Here is a 20,780-nt window from a genome sequence, read left to right as displayed (position 1 = left end):
AGACCAGTGCCTCCAAGTCCAGTATTGGGTACTTTTCCCTCCACTTCCTGCTTCTGTGGTGCAGTAGTAAAGGGTGAATGAGTTCAGGACTGAGCCCCATATCCCCAAGACCATTGAGAGTGGCAATACAAAGACTCATCCAGCCTTCCTTCCCCAGCACTCCTTTGACTGAGGGTATCAATTGGGGTCTCTTATGTACCAACTAATGGCCCTTCATTCAAGGTCAGAGATTCCCCTCCTCTCCTCACCCCTCCCAGATTTTAGCCTGGAACAGCACGGGCTGAGATGCACCTTGTTCAGCTACTAACAAAGATTACGACAGTGGCAAGCAGCCCCATGTGCTAACAGTGGCAGCATCCCCTGAAAGTAAAGGAGCCATGGGCTTCTAAAACAATGGCTAAGGAAACCCATGAAAGACTGTATTCACAGAGACCACCAGCAATCCACGCCCAAACTATTGTTGAGGACTTTAACTCGGAGGCCTAACAAGTAGTCACATGGCAGCAGGAACACACAAACATGGCATGGAGAACACGGGCGTGGGCTCCTCGGCTGGAAGGGTGGACACCTACTCCCTCCCTCCCGTGCCTGTGGGCACATGCACGTGAAACCACACGCGCCTTCACTGAGGCCCACACAGAGATGTACACAGCTGCCTACGTGAAAGGAAGCCCCGCCAGCTCCAGTTACCAGTGTGAGCACATGCCCACTGTCAGGCCAGACACAACAGCACACAACACGCCGTCACATACTTTAGACACACTGGTAAAAGCACACACTGAAAGATGCCAAGGGGCACGTCCACAGATGTGCATGGGATACACACACACCCTACACACCAAGGCACACACTGATGTTTACACTCGGTGTCACTTGGTCCACGGCCAGGACAGAAACACATCGTCCCCATGCCCACACAGAACCACTCCCAAACACACAGACCGGTACACACATACAGGTGGCTGCTGCGCGGCTCCCACATCGACATGTGGTGTCTTCTCCTTCTGTCTCTTCTGGGAAAGAAAAACGGACAGGTTCAGTCCACCCCGACCTCCAGGACCTGCAAGCCCCACAGCCGCTGGCAGACGTCCAGAGGGAAGCCAGAGTCTCTAACATGTCCATGGGGCTTCCGTGCATCTGCTTGCCCTCTGGAGACTCCCCACCTACAGTGCACCCACAGTGACTTCCGGGTCCTTGCTATGTGCATCTTACACCGATCTTGTTTCTGAAGCAGGCATGCAGAGTCCCAGAGGACAGACTACTTCTTATAGGCTATAGCTTTCAATGCTTAAACACCAGGCCCCGCCGAGCTCCCCCGACTACCCTCTCTAGTCCTGCTTTGATGAACATTTGTTTCCCCCTCCCCAGTCATTTCAAGGGCAACAAGGCACATTCGCCCAGGTAGGACCCCTTCCAGCTCATCACTCCCACAGCAGATCCTGGCTCAGTTTTATGGAACGTAGAGGAGACAAATGGTCTGTCATGTACACCAGTGGGGCTATAGAGCAACCCAAGGCCAAGGCCATGGCTATACTCCAGAGGCCACAGAATGCAAGTGGTGCCCTTCCAGGTTTACTCTGTTTTGCTGGGTAAAACACAGAATTAACCTTAGGCTGGTTGCATGAAATATCACCTCTACATACACACTGCATCCTTTCAGATTCAAGTTGGAGGAGTGGTCAGAGTGATGGATGGATGGAACTTGTGAAATGAGCATGTCAGCACAGGGAGATGGCTGGGGTCGAGCAACTCACCTGAGAATTCCCAGAGTGAGCCTGCTCTAGCCCTAGAACTGGAGGACCCTGGTGCAGCACAGTGAGGCCTGCTGGGTATGGGAAGCAGGGAAATGATTTGCCTGTTCTGAGAAGACTCATCAGTGCAGAGCATGCCAGGCAAGTGAACTCTGCCCTACTGCCCTATCTCATGCACTTGGAGGGGAGCCTCAGACAAGGGCAGGACTGAGGAAGCAGAGGCAGCCAATCTAAGCATCTATGGGGATCTGGAAGAAGCACAAATGAGCTTATATGTACACAAGTACTCATTAATGTAGACATCATTGCAGAGATGCTGTGAGCTCCTCAACAAAACACATATCCCTCAGCATCGGCAGCCTGTTCCATAGCAGGGCACAGGAGGGGTGGGAAGCATGGGTAGCAGATAGAAATAGATGCACACACTCTAGACAGGCAACAAGCACACCCACCGCGAAAAGTGTATCATGTCATCTATGTGAAAATTCTCAAGTATTCAAATACCAGCCCTCTAAGCGCATGTGTAAGTAAGTATATGGGAGGATTCTCTCTCTTCCTCTCTCTCACACAGTTTTACTTTGTTTCTCTCACACACATACTTTCTGTCTCTAGTAGGCATTCAGTTTCTCACACACATGCATACTCTCTTACCCACGTATACACATACTTATGCATACACACTCCAAGCAAGAGAAACTAATCTTTGTCACATAGTCAGGCATATACTTGACACTTGACTCCACCTATCTACTCATGTAGTAATATTCCAGTTTGCTGTCATGCTCCAAAACCACATGGAGAAGCAGCCACTAACTCTAACTCGTGTGCACGTGATCCGTGTATACCTCACAATAGCCATGTAAAGCAGAAAGAGCAGGAGTCCTCCTTCCCATCACAAACATGAGCAAACAGAGGCAAATTCTGAGGTCCTAAGGGGTTCTCTTTAAGGCCACAGAGCATGTTAGTGACAATTAGGGCTACCACTGCGACACTTGGCTTTGTGCCGATGCTCTTTCCATGGCTATCCATGGCAGCCACAACTGTGCTTGCCGGAAATCAGTTGCTGAGAGGCACACCCGAGCAAGGCACGCATCCCCTGAGATCCCTCCGAGCAGCAGTCCACACGCTATGGCATATGGATGGTAACCAAGGCCCTGCTGTCACCCTACTGTGGATGTCTGCAGCACCTACTCCACCTTCATTCTGCACTGATGCTCACTGCTCAATTCCCACAGCCCTGTGCCTACCCACATCTCATTCATTCCTCTCTCCTCTAAATAGTTTCTACTCTGGGCCAATCATCATTCCCAATCACATCCCTCCAAACCCTCCTCTCCCCCAAGCTTCCTCGTTTCAGTAAATAGAACCACCCACTCCTGGCGGCAGCAAGTCCTACCCATCTGCAGTTCTGGATACCTGTGTGTGTGTGATTTTAGCCAAAATTTATGAGTTCAGAGGAGCAGGGTAGAAATTACTCAAAACCAGAGAATAGTCTGAAGAGGAAGGAGTTGTTTGGTATTCCCCAATCAATTTTTAAGGACTTCTGTTTTTCTTAGACTCTCAGAAAAGGGACTTAGAAGGCAAGCCTTCTCAGCATTGGGAAGCAAATGCAAGCCAACAGTAGAGAAAGGAGGCCCCACATAGAATGGTGAGCGTCACAATGGATGAGGTAGAAGCTGCTCAGAAGATCCTCCTTCCCATTAAGACTTGGCCACCAAGAACTCTTCTCTCTCTGGCTTTAAGTACTGGTTGACAGGGACTAGTAGCTCAGGATATATTTTACTTCTCTGTGGGTTACCTCTGTTCCCACGGATATGACAGGACCCCTCACACAGGTCTCCTGCATGCCTTGATTATCGTCAGGAATTCTGTGGTTCTTTTCTACTGGCTCCCTTTACTGTGCAGACGCCAGGCCTGTGCAGGACTGTACTGAGTCCCCCAGTTCTCCCAAGGAGGACAGATCCTGGCTGGACCCTGGGAGAGTGATCCTAGCTCCCCTCCATATCAGCTTCCCATTCAGTCTCAAATCTCTTCCATCTGGACACTGTTTCTACCAAGCTACTAGAAAAGCCACTAAATTAGCTTCTGTTTTGCCAAATCCAGTAATCCCTTCTCTGTCCCCATTGGACAGTGCTCCAATAGCATGCAGTACTCCTGCTCCCTCCCATGTATGCGTCTAGGACACCACGCTCCTCTGTTACTTGGTCCCCTAGCTACACTCCCTTGCCTCTTTCCCAGCTTCTCCTCTGCCAGAGAAGCGCATGCTCAGCCTCTGTCCTCAGCTCCACTCTCCCCCTGTCCCCACTCTTCCTGGGTCATCTCACCCACACTGATGGCTTAAATACCATCTAAATGCAAATGACTTCCCCCAAATCTTTATTTTAATCCCAGCTTCTCTTCTGTGCTCCAGACACATGTAACCAATAGCCTATTCACACACTTGGATGCCTTAGAAACACCTCACATTCAATGTGGCCAAAATGAACTCTGGATTTCCGTTATCTCTGCGAAGTACCAACAAACGTTCCCACCTTCCATGCAGCTGGTTAGGTCCCCAAACTATAAAACTGGTGAAAATTTTTTATTTCTTCTCTGTCTTTTTTTTTTTTTTTTTTTATTCTTACCCCTACTGCATTTAACATTTAATCCATGAATGTATCCCACTGGCTCACATTCTAAAATCTAGACTGAGTAGAACTGTCATCTCCTCCGTGGCCACTTTCCTTGTCTAACTCACCAACTCCCTCTTTACGCTAACAGCAGCTGCATCTCAGTGCTTCCATGCTGGGTCCTCATAACCCATTTTCTACAGAGCAGAGTGATGCTTTAAAGTAGAAACCACAGGATGCTACATCCTTCCATGTTAAGGATGGATGAAATCCCTGTGATTTTAACTTGAATACATGCTAAATCCTTCACCTGGAGGTTAGGACCTCTGTACTGGCTGGTGCCAAGTTCACTGCTCTCAGTATCTTCTGTCCCTCTGGGTCTCTATAAGCCACACTGGACCTTGCTGGGGGACAGTTCCTTCCGCACACCATACAATTGCCTTCTGTAAGTTTAGGTTTCTATTTACACAGAGAGTGCCTCTTAGATTTATCTGAGAGGTGCCCCCCCCCCCCCAATATTCTGATTACCTGCCCTATAACGGTGTACTATGTACTATGGACATTTCACCAATACAGGGGGTGCCTTCCTGTGGCTGATTATTACAGGCATTGCAGACTTAGATTTAGCCCCAGAAGCCCAGGGTCAGCGTGTGGATGGCCTACTCACTCAATAGAAGGCATGTTGGGTGCAGACATCGGGCTAACCTCCTTGGCCTTCTGCAGTGCATGTTTCTGGTTGAAGGCTTCTTCCTCCTCCTGTTCGTCCTAGATGCAAAGCAGGGAGAGTTTGTCTAGGATGGACATAAAGAGAATAGCTTCCTTCAACCCTTCCCAGGAGCCCCAAAGCCCAAGCAAGATGAAGTAAGCAAAAAAAAAAAAAAAAAAAAAAGTGTTAAACCCTGTCATGGAGGTTCCCTACATGGCATATGGGTTTCTAGGCAAAGATCAAAGTTCTTTATCTATATTTTTTAGGTGTTATACAAAGAGAGAGAGACAGAGACTCTCTCCCTCTGTGTGTGTGATATGTGATGTGTGCAATTCCTCATGGAAATGAGAAGAAGGCATTGTATTCCCCTGGAACTGGAGTTACAAGCAGTTGTGAGCCACCCCATACGGTGCTTACAGCTAAAGCTGAGCCCTCTGGAACACTCTTAACTGCTGAGCATCTCTGCAGCATCACCTCAGCTATATTCTTGCTTGAAGCCATGACACCAAAAAAGTAAGCCCAGCTAGTTGATAGAAGTATTATAATATGCATATCTCCCTAACATGTGATGGTTTCCACATGCAGTATTCCACTTGAATTTTGCTGGAATACTGTGGGACAGGTAGGCAGGTTCGTCTTTTCCATCTTATATCTGCGAAAGCTGGTATTAATGGAGATCAGTACGTCCATCAAAGCTAAACCAGCCACTAATGGAAAGATGTAGTTTTCGAAACTGGTTTTTAAAATACTAAAGCTCATATTTCCTTTCCGTATTATAGAGATGAGGGTTTTAGGAGATGTGAGAAGAGTAGGCAGCATATCATAGGTGCAGTGGGAAAACTTCAGAAAACCTCAAGATGTTGTGTACCTTCCTAAAACCAAATTTGCATTGTGCAGCAAGAATTTTTACCCATTTCGTGGATCACCCCACTGTAATTAATACTGTCTCCTCCCTGGGAGTGGAGAATTCTATGAAAGAAAGGGATACCTCTTTGAGACTGACAGTATCTGATTTCATAGAAACTTTCCTAGAATGTCCATGGCCGACAGATTACCCTGGTAGCCTTAGTGCAGGAGCTGCGATGCCCCTGAACACTCTCACATCCAAGCCCTTGAGGATTTGGTCACATAGTTGAGGTCACACTGACACAGGTCGTAGTAACAGAGGCAGAGCTTAAAAATCTAGAGTTCTACTATTTTCCTTGGTTTTGCATTCTGTAATTCTGAGAATGACCCATGTGAGCGCTCACAGAGATATGCTGATGTTTTCTATATGCCACAAGAGAGCCATGCTGAACCAAAGCTCAGTAAACTCAGTGAAAGTAAACCAGGCTTCCCACATGGAAGTGTGACTCTCCAACCATCTAAAAGATGGTTAGACATTCCAGAAGATGACTCTCTTGAAAATAGTGCTTACCTTGGTCAATTCCTGGGCATTGGCCAGATTGTCCACAGCGATGGCCAAGAATACGTTCAGCAGTGTGTCTGTGGGTATGGGTTAAGGGTGGGCAGGCAAGCAAAGGAAAAAGCTTTAGAAAGTCTGAGAGGGTCTCTCCAGAACTTTTCTGCCTGGAAGCAGTGGCTTAAAACAGCAGTAGCAGGGACCAGGCGGGACAGAAACTTCCTTCTACAGGGCATTATGTCTTCCCTCTTTCCACATATCGCCTCTTTCCATAGAACAAAAGCCTGAATCAAACCACCTGGAAGGGCAAATATGACGGGGAAACCCTCAGACAGCTGTGATCCTGATGACAATAGGAAATAAAAGGATCACTGAGCAATGTTCAGGGAGCTGAGTGTCAGTACTCATCTCGACTCTCCCTCCTGGAAGGCCGGAATCTCACTTAGACCAAAACCAAAGAAAAGGAGACCAGCAGCTCTCTATAAAGGGTGCTGACTGACTTCTCTTATTCTTTTTCTTAGGCTCCCAGAGAACTTCCAGGATTCGTGTGACAAATGTCACAGCATGGACACAATTCATTCTGAAGTCCACTTCCATTACATATGCTAACTCCTAAGGTCCCAATTTTCTGTGTTTGAGACCCGTATGTTGTGGAACATGAAACTAATTTAATAAACCATAAAAGGATGGACCTGGCTACTTAGAGTAACAGGAAAATCAAGAGGCTGCCGTTGTGACAAACTGGCCTTCTGTTCCTGTGACTATCAGGTAGCTTCTTTTTATGCATTCCCTGCGTCTAGTTTATAGTCTGTTCCGACCACTGGAAGTCCTCAGGACAAAAGCCTTTCTTCTTTGTGAGGCTATAGGCAAAAATACAGCTGCCTCAGAATGTCCCCACTGAGCTCTATAATCCAATTCAAGGTGAGTTTCATTCCCCCAGGTACCTCATAAGTTATACAAATATTCACGGTTTAGAAGATGTATTTAATAATCATTTCATTCAATGTATACAATCAGTAAAGGAGATATCATTATCTTCCTTTGAAATGTGGAAACAAAATCTCCAAAAGAACAAGGGACTTTTCTGAAGACCACACATCTAGCTAGCAAAGAGTGTCCCGGGGACTCAAACCTCAATCTTCCTGCTCTAGATTTTTCCACCAGTCTTGTTCCTGTTGCTGTGATCCAACACCCCAACCAAAGTGGGGTTTATTTTAGCTCCCAATACCAGGTTTCAGGTCATCATAGCAGAGAAGCAAAAGCAGCAGTAGCTTGACATAAGCTTTAACTTGTCCCTCTCTGCACTTGACTACATGCGCTGACTAGCAGCTCTGAGTCTCAGGTGAGTGCGCTGGCTGCCTCATGATGATGGACCACATGATGATGAGCTGTGAGCTAAATAAACCTTCTCCCCCTCTAAGTTGCTTTTTGCCGGGGTATTTATTTTTCCCTCAGCAATAGATAGAGCATGAGGTATAAGATTTGAAGATATAGAATCTCATGGTTAGTCTTCCTTTATAGGTTTATATTGACTTGATGCAATCTAGTATTTTCTTTTGTCTTAGGAGATAAGGAATAGATGAACCACCACCTACACAGCAAAAATGGTCCAACACATAACATCAGTATAATAACTACTAATACTTAATGGTATTAGTGCTCATTTTGGTACTTATATTTATTTTGACATTGTATGACATGGTAAGCTCTGCTGTTTATAAATATGTAACTAATTCACCAGTATTATGATCTGCCTTCTGTTTTAGTATGCAACGATCTCAGGCCTCACATATTTTACAGAACTCATAGTATTTCCAACCATTCAACATATCAGCATTACATGATATTATTTGTATATTGTAGATTTAGGCAATGACATCTTTTTAATGCTTGTATTCTTCCCAGAATTAGCATACAAATTCCTGAAGATGGAAATCTTGTTTCCTTTAGTATGAGCAAGCATTGCCTATGACCTCTCACCTTGCCTACCCCAGGTCTCCCACCACCACCACCCCATCATCTCCTCGAAGGCTGGTACAGGGAGGTAATCACACTACAGAAGAACACCGTCGCAGGATACAGTTTCCAAACAAGGTGAGCACAATGAAGTAGATGGCAGACCACATGCCCGAGCTGACCCCACCCTGGGAGCGGATGCCGTTGTACATCACCTCATTCCAGTCTTCCCCCGTCAGGATCTATGTGGAGCAAACAACAAGCAGGTCAAGACTCTGGCTTGGCAGAAAAGATGGGGGCAGTGTGAAGGGCAAGATACAAGGGATGGATCTTTTCTATCTATCCCCTCGCTTGACTTCCTGCTAAGGTAGGAGAAAAAGCCATTTCTATAAATACTATTTTTTTGGGGGGGGGGTGCTTTGAGACAGGGTTTCACTATAGCTTTGAGCCTGTCCTAAAACTAGCTCTTGTAGACCACACTAGCCTCGAATTCACAGAGAACCATCTGCCTCTGCCTCCTGGGATTAAAGGTGTGTGCCACCACCACCCGGAAAATAATCATATTTTTTATAAGGAAGAGAATTACAGACATTCAGCATAAAAAGAGAAGAAGGAGAAATATTCCTGCTCATCATATTTCAGAGTCCTTCCCATGCCCAGGTTGACTAGTCTGTGGGAATTACATTGACCTGGTGGTCTGATCACTACTTGACTGTTCCCATGGCTAACAACACATTGTTCCCAAGACAGCAGCACTATTGGAAAAGCCTCAGTGGTTCTAGGTGGGAAGCTTGGTTCTGCTTCAGCCTCAGAGACTGCCTAAGCAGTATTTTTCTTCAGCTGTAAGAGTCTAAAATATTACTGATGTTGAGTTTTCCTTATGACTTAATTTTTTTTTCTCTTAATTGTCCCTACTGTTTTGAGATGGCAGGGGAAAGATATCCTGTTACTTCAATAAGCTGAATACAGGTCAGGAAATAGTCCAGATTTTATACTAATCACCGGTGTGATGCCTGAATGTCTCAAGTCTGAGGTCTTGCAGATTCACAGGTGTGGGAAGAAGAACTAGTGATTATCATAGAACACATTTGCTGGTGGGAACAGAGGCATAGGAGCTTAAGGGATTATTGTAACGATTTCTCAAACAGGAGGAATACTGCTCTCTTCTCAAAACAGGAGCCCTAACACTCAAGACACTGCCTTCTATACTGTGTGGCCTATGGGTCCCCACATTGTTCTTCTGAGCTGTCAGTTTCCCTCATACCTGGAACACTGTCATGATAGCTGCAGGGAAGGTGTCAAAATTAGCTGAAGGAGTCCCATCATTAAAGTTAAACCTGAAAAGGAAATCCAGGGAGAATAAAGACATCATTTACCAAGTTTCCCAGTTCCAAGATTAAAGTTTTCATCACTTCTTTTCTCCTCATCTCTCCCACCCACGGCTTTCCATCCCATGTGCTCTATGAAGATGGTAACCCCATTTCTGAAAAAAAATGATGAGGTTTCAAAGGTACAAGTTGTAAGACAGAGTTTGGGCTGGTTGGCAGTTATGAGGCTCCATCCTGATCATTTCATAGAGAGTTTCCAAAGGTTAGGTCCTATATGTAATAACAGCAGAGACATTTGCTTCTCAGGTGCATCCACAGACTATTCAGACCAAAAACAAACAAGACGCTGACACACCAAATCAATCACCTTGGTACTTGCAGGCCTAAGACTACTCAGAGCTTCCTTTGGATGGAAAGCCCCCCTGGCCCTTACCTGCCTCCAAAGAGCTGCATTCCTAGGAGAGCGAAGACAACGATGAAGAGGAAGAGGAGGAAGAGCAAGCTGATGATAGACTTCATGGAGCTCATCAAGGAGACAACCAGATTCCTGAGGGATGCCCAATACCTGGGGAATCCAGACAAGGTTACAGCTGTTGACACAGTACCAAGTCATCCCCAAGGCTAGCTTGCCATCAGCCTACAAGTCTGAGATAAACTGCCTTCAAGTATCAGGAAGATGAAGTGGTAGCAGCGTGATCCTCCCCTAGGAAATGTGTCATTCCATATCTTGTCACTGACAGTTTTCTAGTTTGGTCTTTAGAGAAGGGAGAGCTGAAGGATGTACGAGATGGAGCAGGAAGGGGGAAGCAAGGAAGAGAAATGAATAAGAGTTCCGTTCTCAAAGGTGGTGGGAAGAGTCCAGATGTTATCACTTACTTGGTTATTTTAAATATCCTTAGGAGTCGGAGAGCTCGTAAGACACTGATTCCAAAAGATGTACCAGGTCTGAATATTGCCCAGACCACCTCAAAGATGCTGCCCACTGTGACCTAACATATAAAACAGCTACAGTGAGAAGGAGAGAGAAGACAGGAGCATCTTGGTACTTAGTCCATTGTTATCAACTCTCATTGGGCTCTGGGGAAATTGAGCATCTCTCTCCCCAGACAGTCCTAACTCTAATCAAATGATACACTTGAGAAGCTACCAAAGAAAACCATACTGCGGCACCCACACCCCACTGTTGCCCCTCTCCTTCTTAACTTTAAACCGGCTCACTGGGCATTGGTTTACTGACTTGACCTTCATGAAATTACAATACATAGCCCCGCTTTTGCACAAATTTGATAGCAATGGATGCTCCTGCTTCATATCACCTTATAAACACAGGAAAAGGAGAGGTACTCACATCATAGGAACCAGTTTGAAGTAGTCAAGGCTGTGTTCCTATCAAAATACTAGAAAGGGTCCATATTCTCTCCTCATTCTAGACTGCAACTCGGCCAAGAACACTTCTGTGCTGTTGTGTTAAATACCTTTCAATGTAAATCCTCAATGTAATAGTATCTGTGCTGACATAGGGTCTGATTGCTATAGGAAGTCATAATTGCAATTACCATTTCAAGATTGTTGTTGCTTGTGGGAATTGGAGTAGAATCTAGGGCCTTCTTTGCATGTGCTAGGCTAGTGGTCTGTCAACACCACAGCTTCAAGTTCTGCTTTTCTGAAATTATTTTTATTATTTTAAGTTATGTGTATGTGTAGCTGTGCATGTGAGTGCAGGTGACCCAGAGGCTAGAATCGTAGGCTCCCCCTGGAGCTGGAGCTCTAGGTGATTGTGAGTTGTCTGACACGTGGCACACACCTAACTGGAGGTCCTTGTTAGGACAGTAAGCACACTTAACTGCTAAGCCATCCCTCACCTTCCCAACTTTTGCTTTGTGAAACAGAGGCTCACTATATAGCCCAGGTCACCTTGTAATTTCCTACATAGCTCAGGTTGGCCTCACACTTGTGAGTCTTTGACTTTAGCATCCTGAGTATTGGGGCATGCCACTATGGCTAGCTTTGAGTTACTTTGTGATTATACACTATGGAATGTTGACTGTGTTGTAGACATTGTCCTGGGGGAAATAATGAAAATGCATCTTCAAAGCAATGCAGAAGAGTGTGTCTATGAGAAAAGCAAGGTTAAAACAGTCTCTCACCAGCTATCATGCCTGGGAGTTGCCTGTACTCAGAACTGTATGTTCTTGATGAAAATCTAGATTGGCAAGTGCTCAGAACCATTATCACTTGACTGGAGCTTTGGCAGAAAAGGGAATGGGTTTGGCAGAAAGAGAGGTGGCTCAGAAACCCAAGGTCCTGCTTCTCTGTTTCAATGTAAATCAGGTATGTGAACCGATCATTGCAGTGTCTATCACCTTATGCATAGAGGGCAGGCTAACATCTAACACCTCATACCTTGTACAGGACTCCTGTAAGCAGTTCAGGAAATAAATGTGCATGAATGTACCTTGAACACAACTAACAAGACACACACCTAAATGTTATACAGAAGGCAAGCAGCTAGACGGAATGTTCTGCAAGGAGTCATGCTAATACAAGGGTGTGTGAGTTCACATGAGGGCATACCTAGACATTTATGTTCATTTTCAACTGAAGTAGAAAATAAACAAATGTATAACCTCTTTCTTCTAACGCCACCTCTAGAATTAAGTCCTTTGTCCTGCTCTCCCAGACTTCACCCAAGATAATAAGTGGTTCAAAATTCTGGCTATGTGTAGCTTTGTAAAATCTCGTTGAGCTACATAGTTAAATGTACACTCTTTAGTATATGTGTTACACATCAATAAAAACATTAAAACTCAAAGAGGGTTTTAAAAAAAACAAATAAATCCTTGGCCGGCAAGGATCCATTCACTTCTGAACTCCCTTTATCTGTTCATACACATGCTCCTTTTCCGATTTTGACTTCAGTGGCTCATGCCGAGTGACAGACCAAGCTGCTTATCTAAAACCGTGGCCTATCAACATGAAACAGAAGGACATGGAGGCTTCTGAGGACTTACCCCAAAATCGAAGCAGTTGAATGAGGAATGAAAATAAAGGCGTGGCCCCATGCCATACATCTTCAGGGACATCTCCAACAGAAAAAGTCCCAGAAACAAAAATTCTGCATAGTCTGAAAATAGTAAAAACAGAATCATTTGTTCCAGAGATGGCGTGAGCTCTTCTGCCCATCGCCTGACACACACCCCTTGTAGAGGAGCCCCAGATCTCAGTATGTAAGGAGTTAGCATCAGGCAAAGCCTATTTTCTGAGCATTGTGCCCTGGGATGAGCCCCCTACCCAACCAATGGTTGCCGTTTAGCAATATGAGAACGGTTACCATTAGCCTTCCAGTAGAGGGTGGCCCTCAGAGAAGAAAGGTCTGTACTGTGGCCTGACTGAAGAGGCTAGGTACCCTCATCTATACATCACAGTCTCCCGGCCATCACTGACACCCAGAGGCGATCATGTCCACACATTTACGTTCCTTTTTTTGATCCATTTGATGTGTCTGTTGTTCTCAGGACTTTCTCCCCAGCTCTCAGTAATTCAAATTCTTTATACCACCGAATCCCCATAAGAAACTTCTAGGACCCAAGGTACAACACTGCTGTGAGATGCCTTTCTGTATACTATGAATATGTTTTATTACCATTGGTTAATAAAGAAGTCAATTTGGCCACTAATCAGACAGAACAGAACCAGGTGGGAAACCCAAGGAGAGATACAGGGAGTAGAAGGATGGAGTCAGAGAGATGCCAGCAGCCATCTGGGAAGAAAGATGTGAGGTAACAAGCCATGGGCTCATGGTAAAATATAAACTAATAGAAATGGGCTAATTCCATTGTAAGAGCTAGTTAATAATAAGCCTGAGTAAATAGGCCAAATAGTTTGTAATTAATATCAATCTTCTGAGTGGCTATTTTAAAAGAACCTTGGGATTGGACAGTACAGGAGAAAATAAACAAAGCTCCGTTTATACAACACTCATGTGTTAACTCATCAGCAGTATTTACCCCTGCAGATAATAAAGGCCAAGAGCAGTTGTTTGATAATCCATTGCCGCCTTGCTGCAGCTTTGGCTTCCTTCAGTGTATACAGTCAGCATGCCTTAGGTCCTTTCAGTCATTTTTACATAAAACCAAACCACCCACTTGAGGGTATAGCAACTGCTATTCACTTACAGAGGAGGTGAGTGAGCCACTGGGGTTGGTTGTGATGAACAATGGCCACACAGGCAGTATTGAGAGCCACAACACTCAAGACAATCCAGTAAAACACCTGGGATTTGACCATGTGCCGGATAGAGATACGCAGAAGCCGTTCCTTGTGCCGGAAATAGGAGGCCCCATCTACCTTTGTGCTCTTGATACTGGCTCTGGCAAGAGGTGTGCCTAAGGAAGGGAAATGAAGAAGAATGAGACTACAAAATATCCCAGGCCTACCTTCTATGGCATCCACAGGGAAAGTTGGACAGCTTGAGTACCAGGACAAGGTGACCGGCACATTGCAGACCTGGGCAACCCCTATGTTATGGGCTAAGTAATCTCCACAGGGAGGGACCCTGCTTTTCCTCTCCAGGCACTCTCAAGTCCTAGGAAACTGAAAGATTCCCAAGCAGGACACCAGGCAGACACCCAGCATCTCGAGTCCTAACAGGATCGGGAATGTATCTGTAAGAGACTGGGCTTCTCTCTTCCCTTTCCCTTTCAATATGCTTCAGACACCGGATCCTCCTGCTGCTTTGTCATATTTCTGCCACGGGCAACATAAAGCAGCATGGGCTTTGTAAGTCTCTTCTGCTTTTTAGGAAGGAGTGAAAGATCCTGCCCTTTTTCTGGGGAGGAAGAAACCTGTCAAGAGCCAGAATCTGTAAGAGAACCTAGGATTGAACTGTAGTCATATCAGTGGATTGTTAAAAGGAATTAGTTTAAGTTTCACAAGATGGAAGTAGAATGGTGCTACTCTGTTAAGCAAATGGCTTCAAGTTCTCCCGTGTGGGTCACTAGAAGAAATAGGTCCTGAGGATCCTTGAAAAATATGGGTTGAGTATCCCTTATCCAAAATAGATGGACGAGACACAGTTCAGATTTCAGATTATTTTCATGATGGCACTCTTGGCTGTATATGATAAAGTATCTTGGAGGAGGGATTCATGTCTACAGATAAAACCCATTTATGCTTCAGATATCTCTTAGATGCATAGGCTGAAGGTAGCTTTATACAATATTTTAAATAATTTTGTGAGAGAAACCAGTTTCACAGTGTGGAATTTTCCACTTGTGATGCCACAGCATCGTTAAAAAACATTGTCTAATTCTAGCGCAGCTCAGATTTGGGGTTTTTAGATTAGGGATACTCAACCTGTATCCCAACGTGGGTTCTCACTGTCACACCCAGGAGAGAAAGGATACATCTGCAAATGAGATCCACCTGTCACACTTGAAGAACCCTAAGCCCCGAGTTTCATGTACACAGCATCCCCTGGTCCTTTCGTCTTTTTTGCAAACCATTGGCATCTAGATTAGATTCCTGTGCCTTCCCTTAATTACATCCCTACATTCGGGATCCTTTGGGTTCTTTTTGTTCCTTGTGGGTTCTTCTCAAAAGACAGGATCTTCATTTTCATGGGAGCTCCAGAGAAGTAAAAGAAGATCTAACTGGATCACTCACCCACAGAAGAGATATCAACGCAGTGCTCATCGCTGGAGTCTCGGGTCATGGCCTCCGTCCGGCTCCTTTTGATGGTTGCCCTTCGAAGCACTACGCCAGGGAAGGGGAAGGCCAGTGAGAGGCCATAAGTACACCCAGATCATCCTGGACAAAACTTTGAGGGCTGTGGGCTGAGAGGCCTTGTGCAAGGGCCCTGTGACACAGGTGTTGGCCTTTAATACTGGAACCAGGGTGAGAGGAGTCTGAAGTCTACAGAATGGCGGGCAATGCTGGGCTTGCCAGCACCTGCGGATGCTCATAGGTTTTGAATCCTGGTTGGAGTTTATCTAAATCTAAACGCAGTAGGTAAACAGACACTCCGTATCTACGTGTTCTGGCTCTTCATAAGCAATGGCACTTCCCGGTACTGAAACTGGACCCAAGATGATCCCCATACATTTTAAAAGAAGATCCCTTCATAGACCATGAGTTGTATAATGGTCTTTTCATTGAACTCTATCAATCACATTCCCTGGAACAATGCAACACTTGGGCTTCATTTCCATCACTTTAAAAGGCATTTAAATCTGTGACTCAATTCTCATCGTTTTAAAGCATGAGGGATTTTATTATGGAGAGACTTGTGTTTCAAATCCCAGTGCGGCCCCCCTCTTCTTTCTTTCTCCTCTTTGATGGAGAGAGAGTGCCACCGCCTAAGAGGGCTAACGCCAACGAAGCACAGCTCAGCGTGCCTCCTTACCTTCCAAGGCTGATGTTCCAGCGTTTTTATTTTCTTCAGCAAGCATGACTTCCTCTGTATGGAAACAAATGGTTTAGTAAATTATCTGTAAATGCCAAATTATTGTACAAAATGAAAACCCCTCAGGGACAGTTCCGACTTAAGGCAACACGGCGAGAATAAAAACAGTTCAGAGCTCATTGTGGGTACCAGCATGGAGAGAAATGGGGCCTCACCAGGAAGACAGGCTGCTCAGAACAAGGAGGAGGCTGTGTGGTGAGGGGCTCATGAGGGGCGCTGACGAAGTACACACTACTGCAACAGATGCCCAGTGGGGGAGGAAGGAGAGGTTTTGTTAAAACCCCCTAAGTTTGTGAGGGAAAACGTTCTATTTCTGTTTTTTTCTACCCTGGTTTCTTTCTTTGCTAACCCCTCAGAAAGTACTTCCTTCTTTCTCTCTTCCAGGCCACACCATCTGTCTCCCCATTTAGGAAGTGAGGCCATGTTTTGACTTTTACATGTTCACTACTCTAAGGAAGAGCCCAAGGGTCCCCGGAGCAAAGGCAGGGTTTATGGTGTGCCTTCTTTGTGGCCCCACCAACTCTGCCCTCTTGGTAGGGCAGTGCTTGAGCTAAGGAAGTATGGGGCACTCTGAATCGGCCCCTGTGGTATAATAAAAAATTATAGGTACACACACACATTTTTATCTCCGGTTCCTGGCACAGAGCTGTCTTTTGTATGCTAATGAGATGAGTCAGAGCAGAAAGGGCCCTGGATAACCTGGATAATTTAGGGATAGGAGCTGGTAGCCAAAAAAAAAAAAAAAAAAAAAAAAACCAAAAACCTCAATGACATGATCAGATAGGTAAAATTCAATTTCTACCTTTGAGGAAGAGAAGAGAGCCTGGAGTCACAGTGCTATTACCAATGACCAACAATTTAACCCCACACGCCCATGTAAGGAAATCTCTACAAACTTCCTAAACAATGGAGAGTTTCTGGGTCATTGAACACTTCTGTGAGCTTGCAGGCCACTGAGCCTCATCCTATACATTATCCTGTGCATCCATAGCCTATACCGTTTATACATTGCATCCTTTATAGGAAGCAGTAAGGAGCTTTTTCTTGATGTCCGAAAGTTATTCTTTAAAAAACAACAACAAAAAAAATCACTGAATTGATAAGAGGAAGGGATTGTAAGAATTTCCAAATGTATATTTGGACAGGCAGAATCGGGGCCCATCTGGGATCCCACTTTCTGGTTTCTAAAGTTGGATAGCCTAATAGGACTAAGGCTTTAACCTGTAGGGTATGTGCTACTTTCAGGTGATGTTTAGTGTCAGAACCAATTCTCGAATGCACAGCGGGCGCCAGCGAATTAAGGACCCATTGGTACCAGAACATACATTCCTTTGTGGGTATGTGAAAAGATACCACATGGTTCCTGGAACCGCTTCTCCCAGGCTCCCTCTCTTCAGAAGCAGCCCTGTACTTCAGCGAGCTGTCACCAACTGATAAATATTATTTCTACTAAGACTTATGAGTAAACCTCACTAGAAACCTCTTCAAAGGTACAAATAAAACAGCCTCTCTGTCCTGTGTCTGATAAATTCCAAGGTGTCCCTCTAAAGGTGATAGGGTTAAGTTCTGAGCTCAACCCTACTATAGCCCATAGACACTTTGACAACCATTTCCAAAGAACCAAGCTGTTGGACAAAAGCTTGCAGCAGACCTTACTAAGCAATGCTTTAATTGAAGCACTTATAGCAAGTAGACAAGCACTTGTAGGCAGGTAGAAAAGGGTAAAGCTATTAGTGTAATTCTAACCTGCATATAAAATTGAGAGCGTATAGAATAAGTTTCCCAGGGAACATTTTGAGGTCTGGGCACTACCATGCAGGATAGCCATTACAGCACATCCTGAATGTTTATCTGAGGTCTTCAAGTACAGCCTCTGGTGAAATTCCACATTAGCAGATAAAGTGTCACAGATGGGGTGCTCCTTCATACAGATATACATCGTTTTTGAGACACTTCAGAGCACATTTGTAGGGTACCACTATAAAATCAAGACCTTGATAAACTATCTCATAGCAAACTTAATTACCTTCCCCGGAAGTCACTTTTGCTATGCACAGTGCCTGGCTTTGAAATGGTCAGATCTGAGAGCTCCCTGGGCAGATGGAAGACATGGAGGGCTGCTGAGGACTTCTGAGAAACACTTCAAGGGCTCTGGATGTGCTCAAACCACCCTGCCCCCACCAATGCCTTTTGCCAAGTCCGCTTTCTAACTTGAGTCTTTCCAGGGAAATGTAACCCATATGTCTCTGATTCACTCTCGCTCCACTTGCAAAGGGAAGGGCCAGGAAGCACAATTTGACTTTTCAGTGCGTCTTTTTTTTTCTTAGATGGGGGAAGAGAACTGGCTACTGGAAGAAAGGGAACATCGGAATTTTTCAAGGATTAGAAAAGCGCACTGCAAAAGAGCAGCGTTCCATGGCACCCGACCCTGGGTGGGGTCATGATCGGGTCTGGGAAAAGTCATTCCTGGGTTTGCTGCCAGCTCACTCAGCAGTTTGTCAGATGGCTCCACCGCTGAGGATGCCAAGGACAGTTGGAAGCTTCAAGCTGGCTGTCTGGCCTGGAGGCAGTTCAGCTTGCCTTGCCATAGTCAGGCAGACTTACTTACTTACCATTCTGGGAAGAGGGAGGAGAGATTTATGTTTCCCTCACCCCTACTCAATAGGCTTGGAGGAGAAGGGGATGCAATGGTCACACAATTGACAGCATAGCTCCTGCCTCCAGGGATGACAGGAAATGTGGATGTCCAAATCAGGGAGTATGTGGTCTGGGTGTTAAACCTATAGATCCCTTCTCAGCCCTCATAGACAATAAAAAAATGACTCCTGAGATTAAAGAGGGCTTTGGGATGTTGGTGGTCACACTAAGTGTAACAGCATCATTGCAAGTTCCTATGGAAGAATGGGGCTCCTAGAATTAGCATCAAATTATGGTTCTTATTGTCCTATTGTGACTTCACACTTATTGTTGGCTTTCTATTAGGAACAGAAAAGATGCTGACTGTCGTGTGCAAGTTTTTCTTTAATTATTAAATAAAAGTCACTCTTTGCTCTGGAGGAAAATGAAGATATATAACATTGATGCAATCCAGTCTTTAAAATAATAACAAAAGCAAACACTTCCTTTTTATTGTTAGATACTAGGTGATTGATGTCTCTCATAAGCACCTGAGCCACCTCAACTCTGGTGACTCTGCACTAATGCCATCATGGTAGGTCTAGACCCATTCCTATAGCTGGGCCCAAATGATTTCCATGAGTGAGCAGTGAAGATGGCTCAGGTACCAGGCGGCTGCCCTTACTCCTATCTCCTGCCTGAACAGGTGCAGGGGTCCGCACCCTCATCTCTTCCATGCCTCTGGCCCTGTCCTCTGTGGTCTAACTCCAGTGTTGCAAACATAACGTTCCTTTAAGATTCCAAGTCATGGCACCTCTGCTCACTGGGAAATGTCCTGTGGCCCAGCAGGTTACACACGGAACTGCTGTGACTGCCTTCACACTGTCTCTTGCCACTCCTGCCCTGTTCTCTTCCCCTCTGTAGCAGAGCAGCAGTGGCCAATCCCTTAAGGAGCACTTGGAGCTATGAGTCTCCTCCCCCAGCTCTTCCCAAGGCCAACTGCTCATCTCCTCCAAGTCTCTACACAGACAAGTTCATGCTGAACCCTTTTGTGGGAAACTGGAGCACAAACCCCCAACACAGCTCTGCCTGATCTGCTTCCCCTACTGCACTCATCACCTTCTTGTGAGTTGGTAGTTATTTTGTTTATCGCTTCCTTCCCAATTGCAGAAGAATGAGTTCCAGGAGACATGAGCTTTGGAGGCATGGTAGGCTATCTGGCTCAACTCTGTACTGAGTTCTGGCACTAAGTAGGCCCTCAATCTTTATTTGTTGAATCCACAGATTACCAGTCCTAAGTTGGGGCAAAGCATCAAATATCACCAGACCAACTTGTTCTCCTTTACTGAGTGCAGCTTGATAACACTTTTTTGTGGAAAGTATTTAGTTGAAAAGAGAGAGAGGGTCAGACCCTAGAAGATCTCCAAACAGAAGGAGAGCCTAAGCCCTCACAGGGCTCTCAGCAATTCTCTCTGCTCTGGTATAGGTGGCCCACTGCATGGGAGTCTTAGATGTACTGGGCAGGGCTAGTCAGCTATGCATGGGCAGTTACCCACCAGTGCCCTAATGCCAGGTCTTAGCTGCTCTGTCTCTCCAGGCATGGTAGCCATTCAACTTTCTCTCCCCTTATGCAGGCCTTACCTGCTTTGTCTATCCAGGCACGGTAGCCATTCAGCTCTCTCTCAATCTGTTGCTGGCGCCGCAGCTTCATGAACGCTCTCCGGTTCTCCACCCTCTCTCTTTCTTTGGCAAATTCCCTGTGGACAACAAGAACAGTCCCCTGAGTTTGCACAATGCCATGATGAAGAGAAAGAGGGAAGCAAGAGTGAGTATTTGATAGCTTCTAGTTACCCTATTTCTACTTTCCCTTTACCCAAGCTGCAAGATGATCTCCCTCTAGTGTTCTACAGAAGGGAGCTGCATTCCACCTCAGGCAGAGGCCTCCCCAT

At 45.5% G+C, this 20,780-nt stretch overlaps 1 protein-coding gene across 10 annotated transcripts in view; it reads right to left on the bottom strand.

Annotated features, from left to right (window-relative positions):
* Positions 1 to 20,780, bottom strand: part of Cacna1e (calcium voltage-gated channel subunit alpha1 E) — a 476,043-nt gene that overhangs the window by 74,974 nt on the left and 380,289 nt on the right. For 6 of the 10 annotated variants that reach the window (XM_057770437.1, XM_057770436.1, XM_057770443.1 and 3 more), the window contains exons 10-21: positions 20,473 to 20,588; positions 16,156 to 16,209; positions 15,417 to 15,506; positions 13,928 to 14,137; positions 12,764 to 12,876; positions 10,629 to 10,741; positions 10,186 to 10,317; positions 9,689 to 9,761; positions 8,549 to 8,666; positions 6,484 to 6,551; positions 5,028 to 5,125; positions 957 to 1,013 (exon numbers count right to left, since the gene is read on the bottom strand). In XM_057770437.1, coding sequence (XP_057626420.1) covers positions 957 to 1,013; positions 5,028 to 5,125; positions 6,484 to 6,551; positions 8,549 to 8,666; positions 9,689 to 9,761; positions 10,186 to 10,317; positions 10,629 to 10,741; positions 12,764 to 12,876; positions 13,928 to 14,137; positions 15,417 to 15,506; positions 16,156 to 16,209; positions 20,473 to 20,588 — 1,242 coding nt within the window. The remainder of the gene's footprint in view (positions 1 to 956; positions 1,014 to 5,027; positions 5,126 to 6,483; positions 6,552 to 8,548; positions 8,667 to 9,688; positions 9,762 to 10,185; positions 10,318 to 10,628; positions 10,742 to 12,763; positions 12,877 to 13,927; positions 14,138 to 15,416; positions 15,507 to 16,155; positions 16,210 to 20,472; positions 20,589 to 20,780) is intronic. The other 4 variants (XM_057770446.1, XM_057770441.1, XM_057770444.1 and 1 more) reach the window with 2 other exon arrangements.

Source organism: Chionomys nivalis, chromosome 5, assembly GCF_950005125.1.
Source record: "Chionomys nivalis chromosome 5, mChiNiv1.1, whole genome shotgun sequence".
In the NCBI taxonomy this organism is placed as follows: Eukaryota; Metazoa; Chordata; class Mammalia; order Rodentia; family Cricetidae; genus Chionomys; species Chionomys nivalis.
The sequence above is the reverse complement of the archived record's forward strand: the minus strand, read 5'-3'. Positions and strand labels throughout refer to the sequence as shown.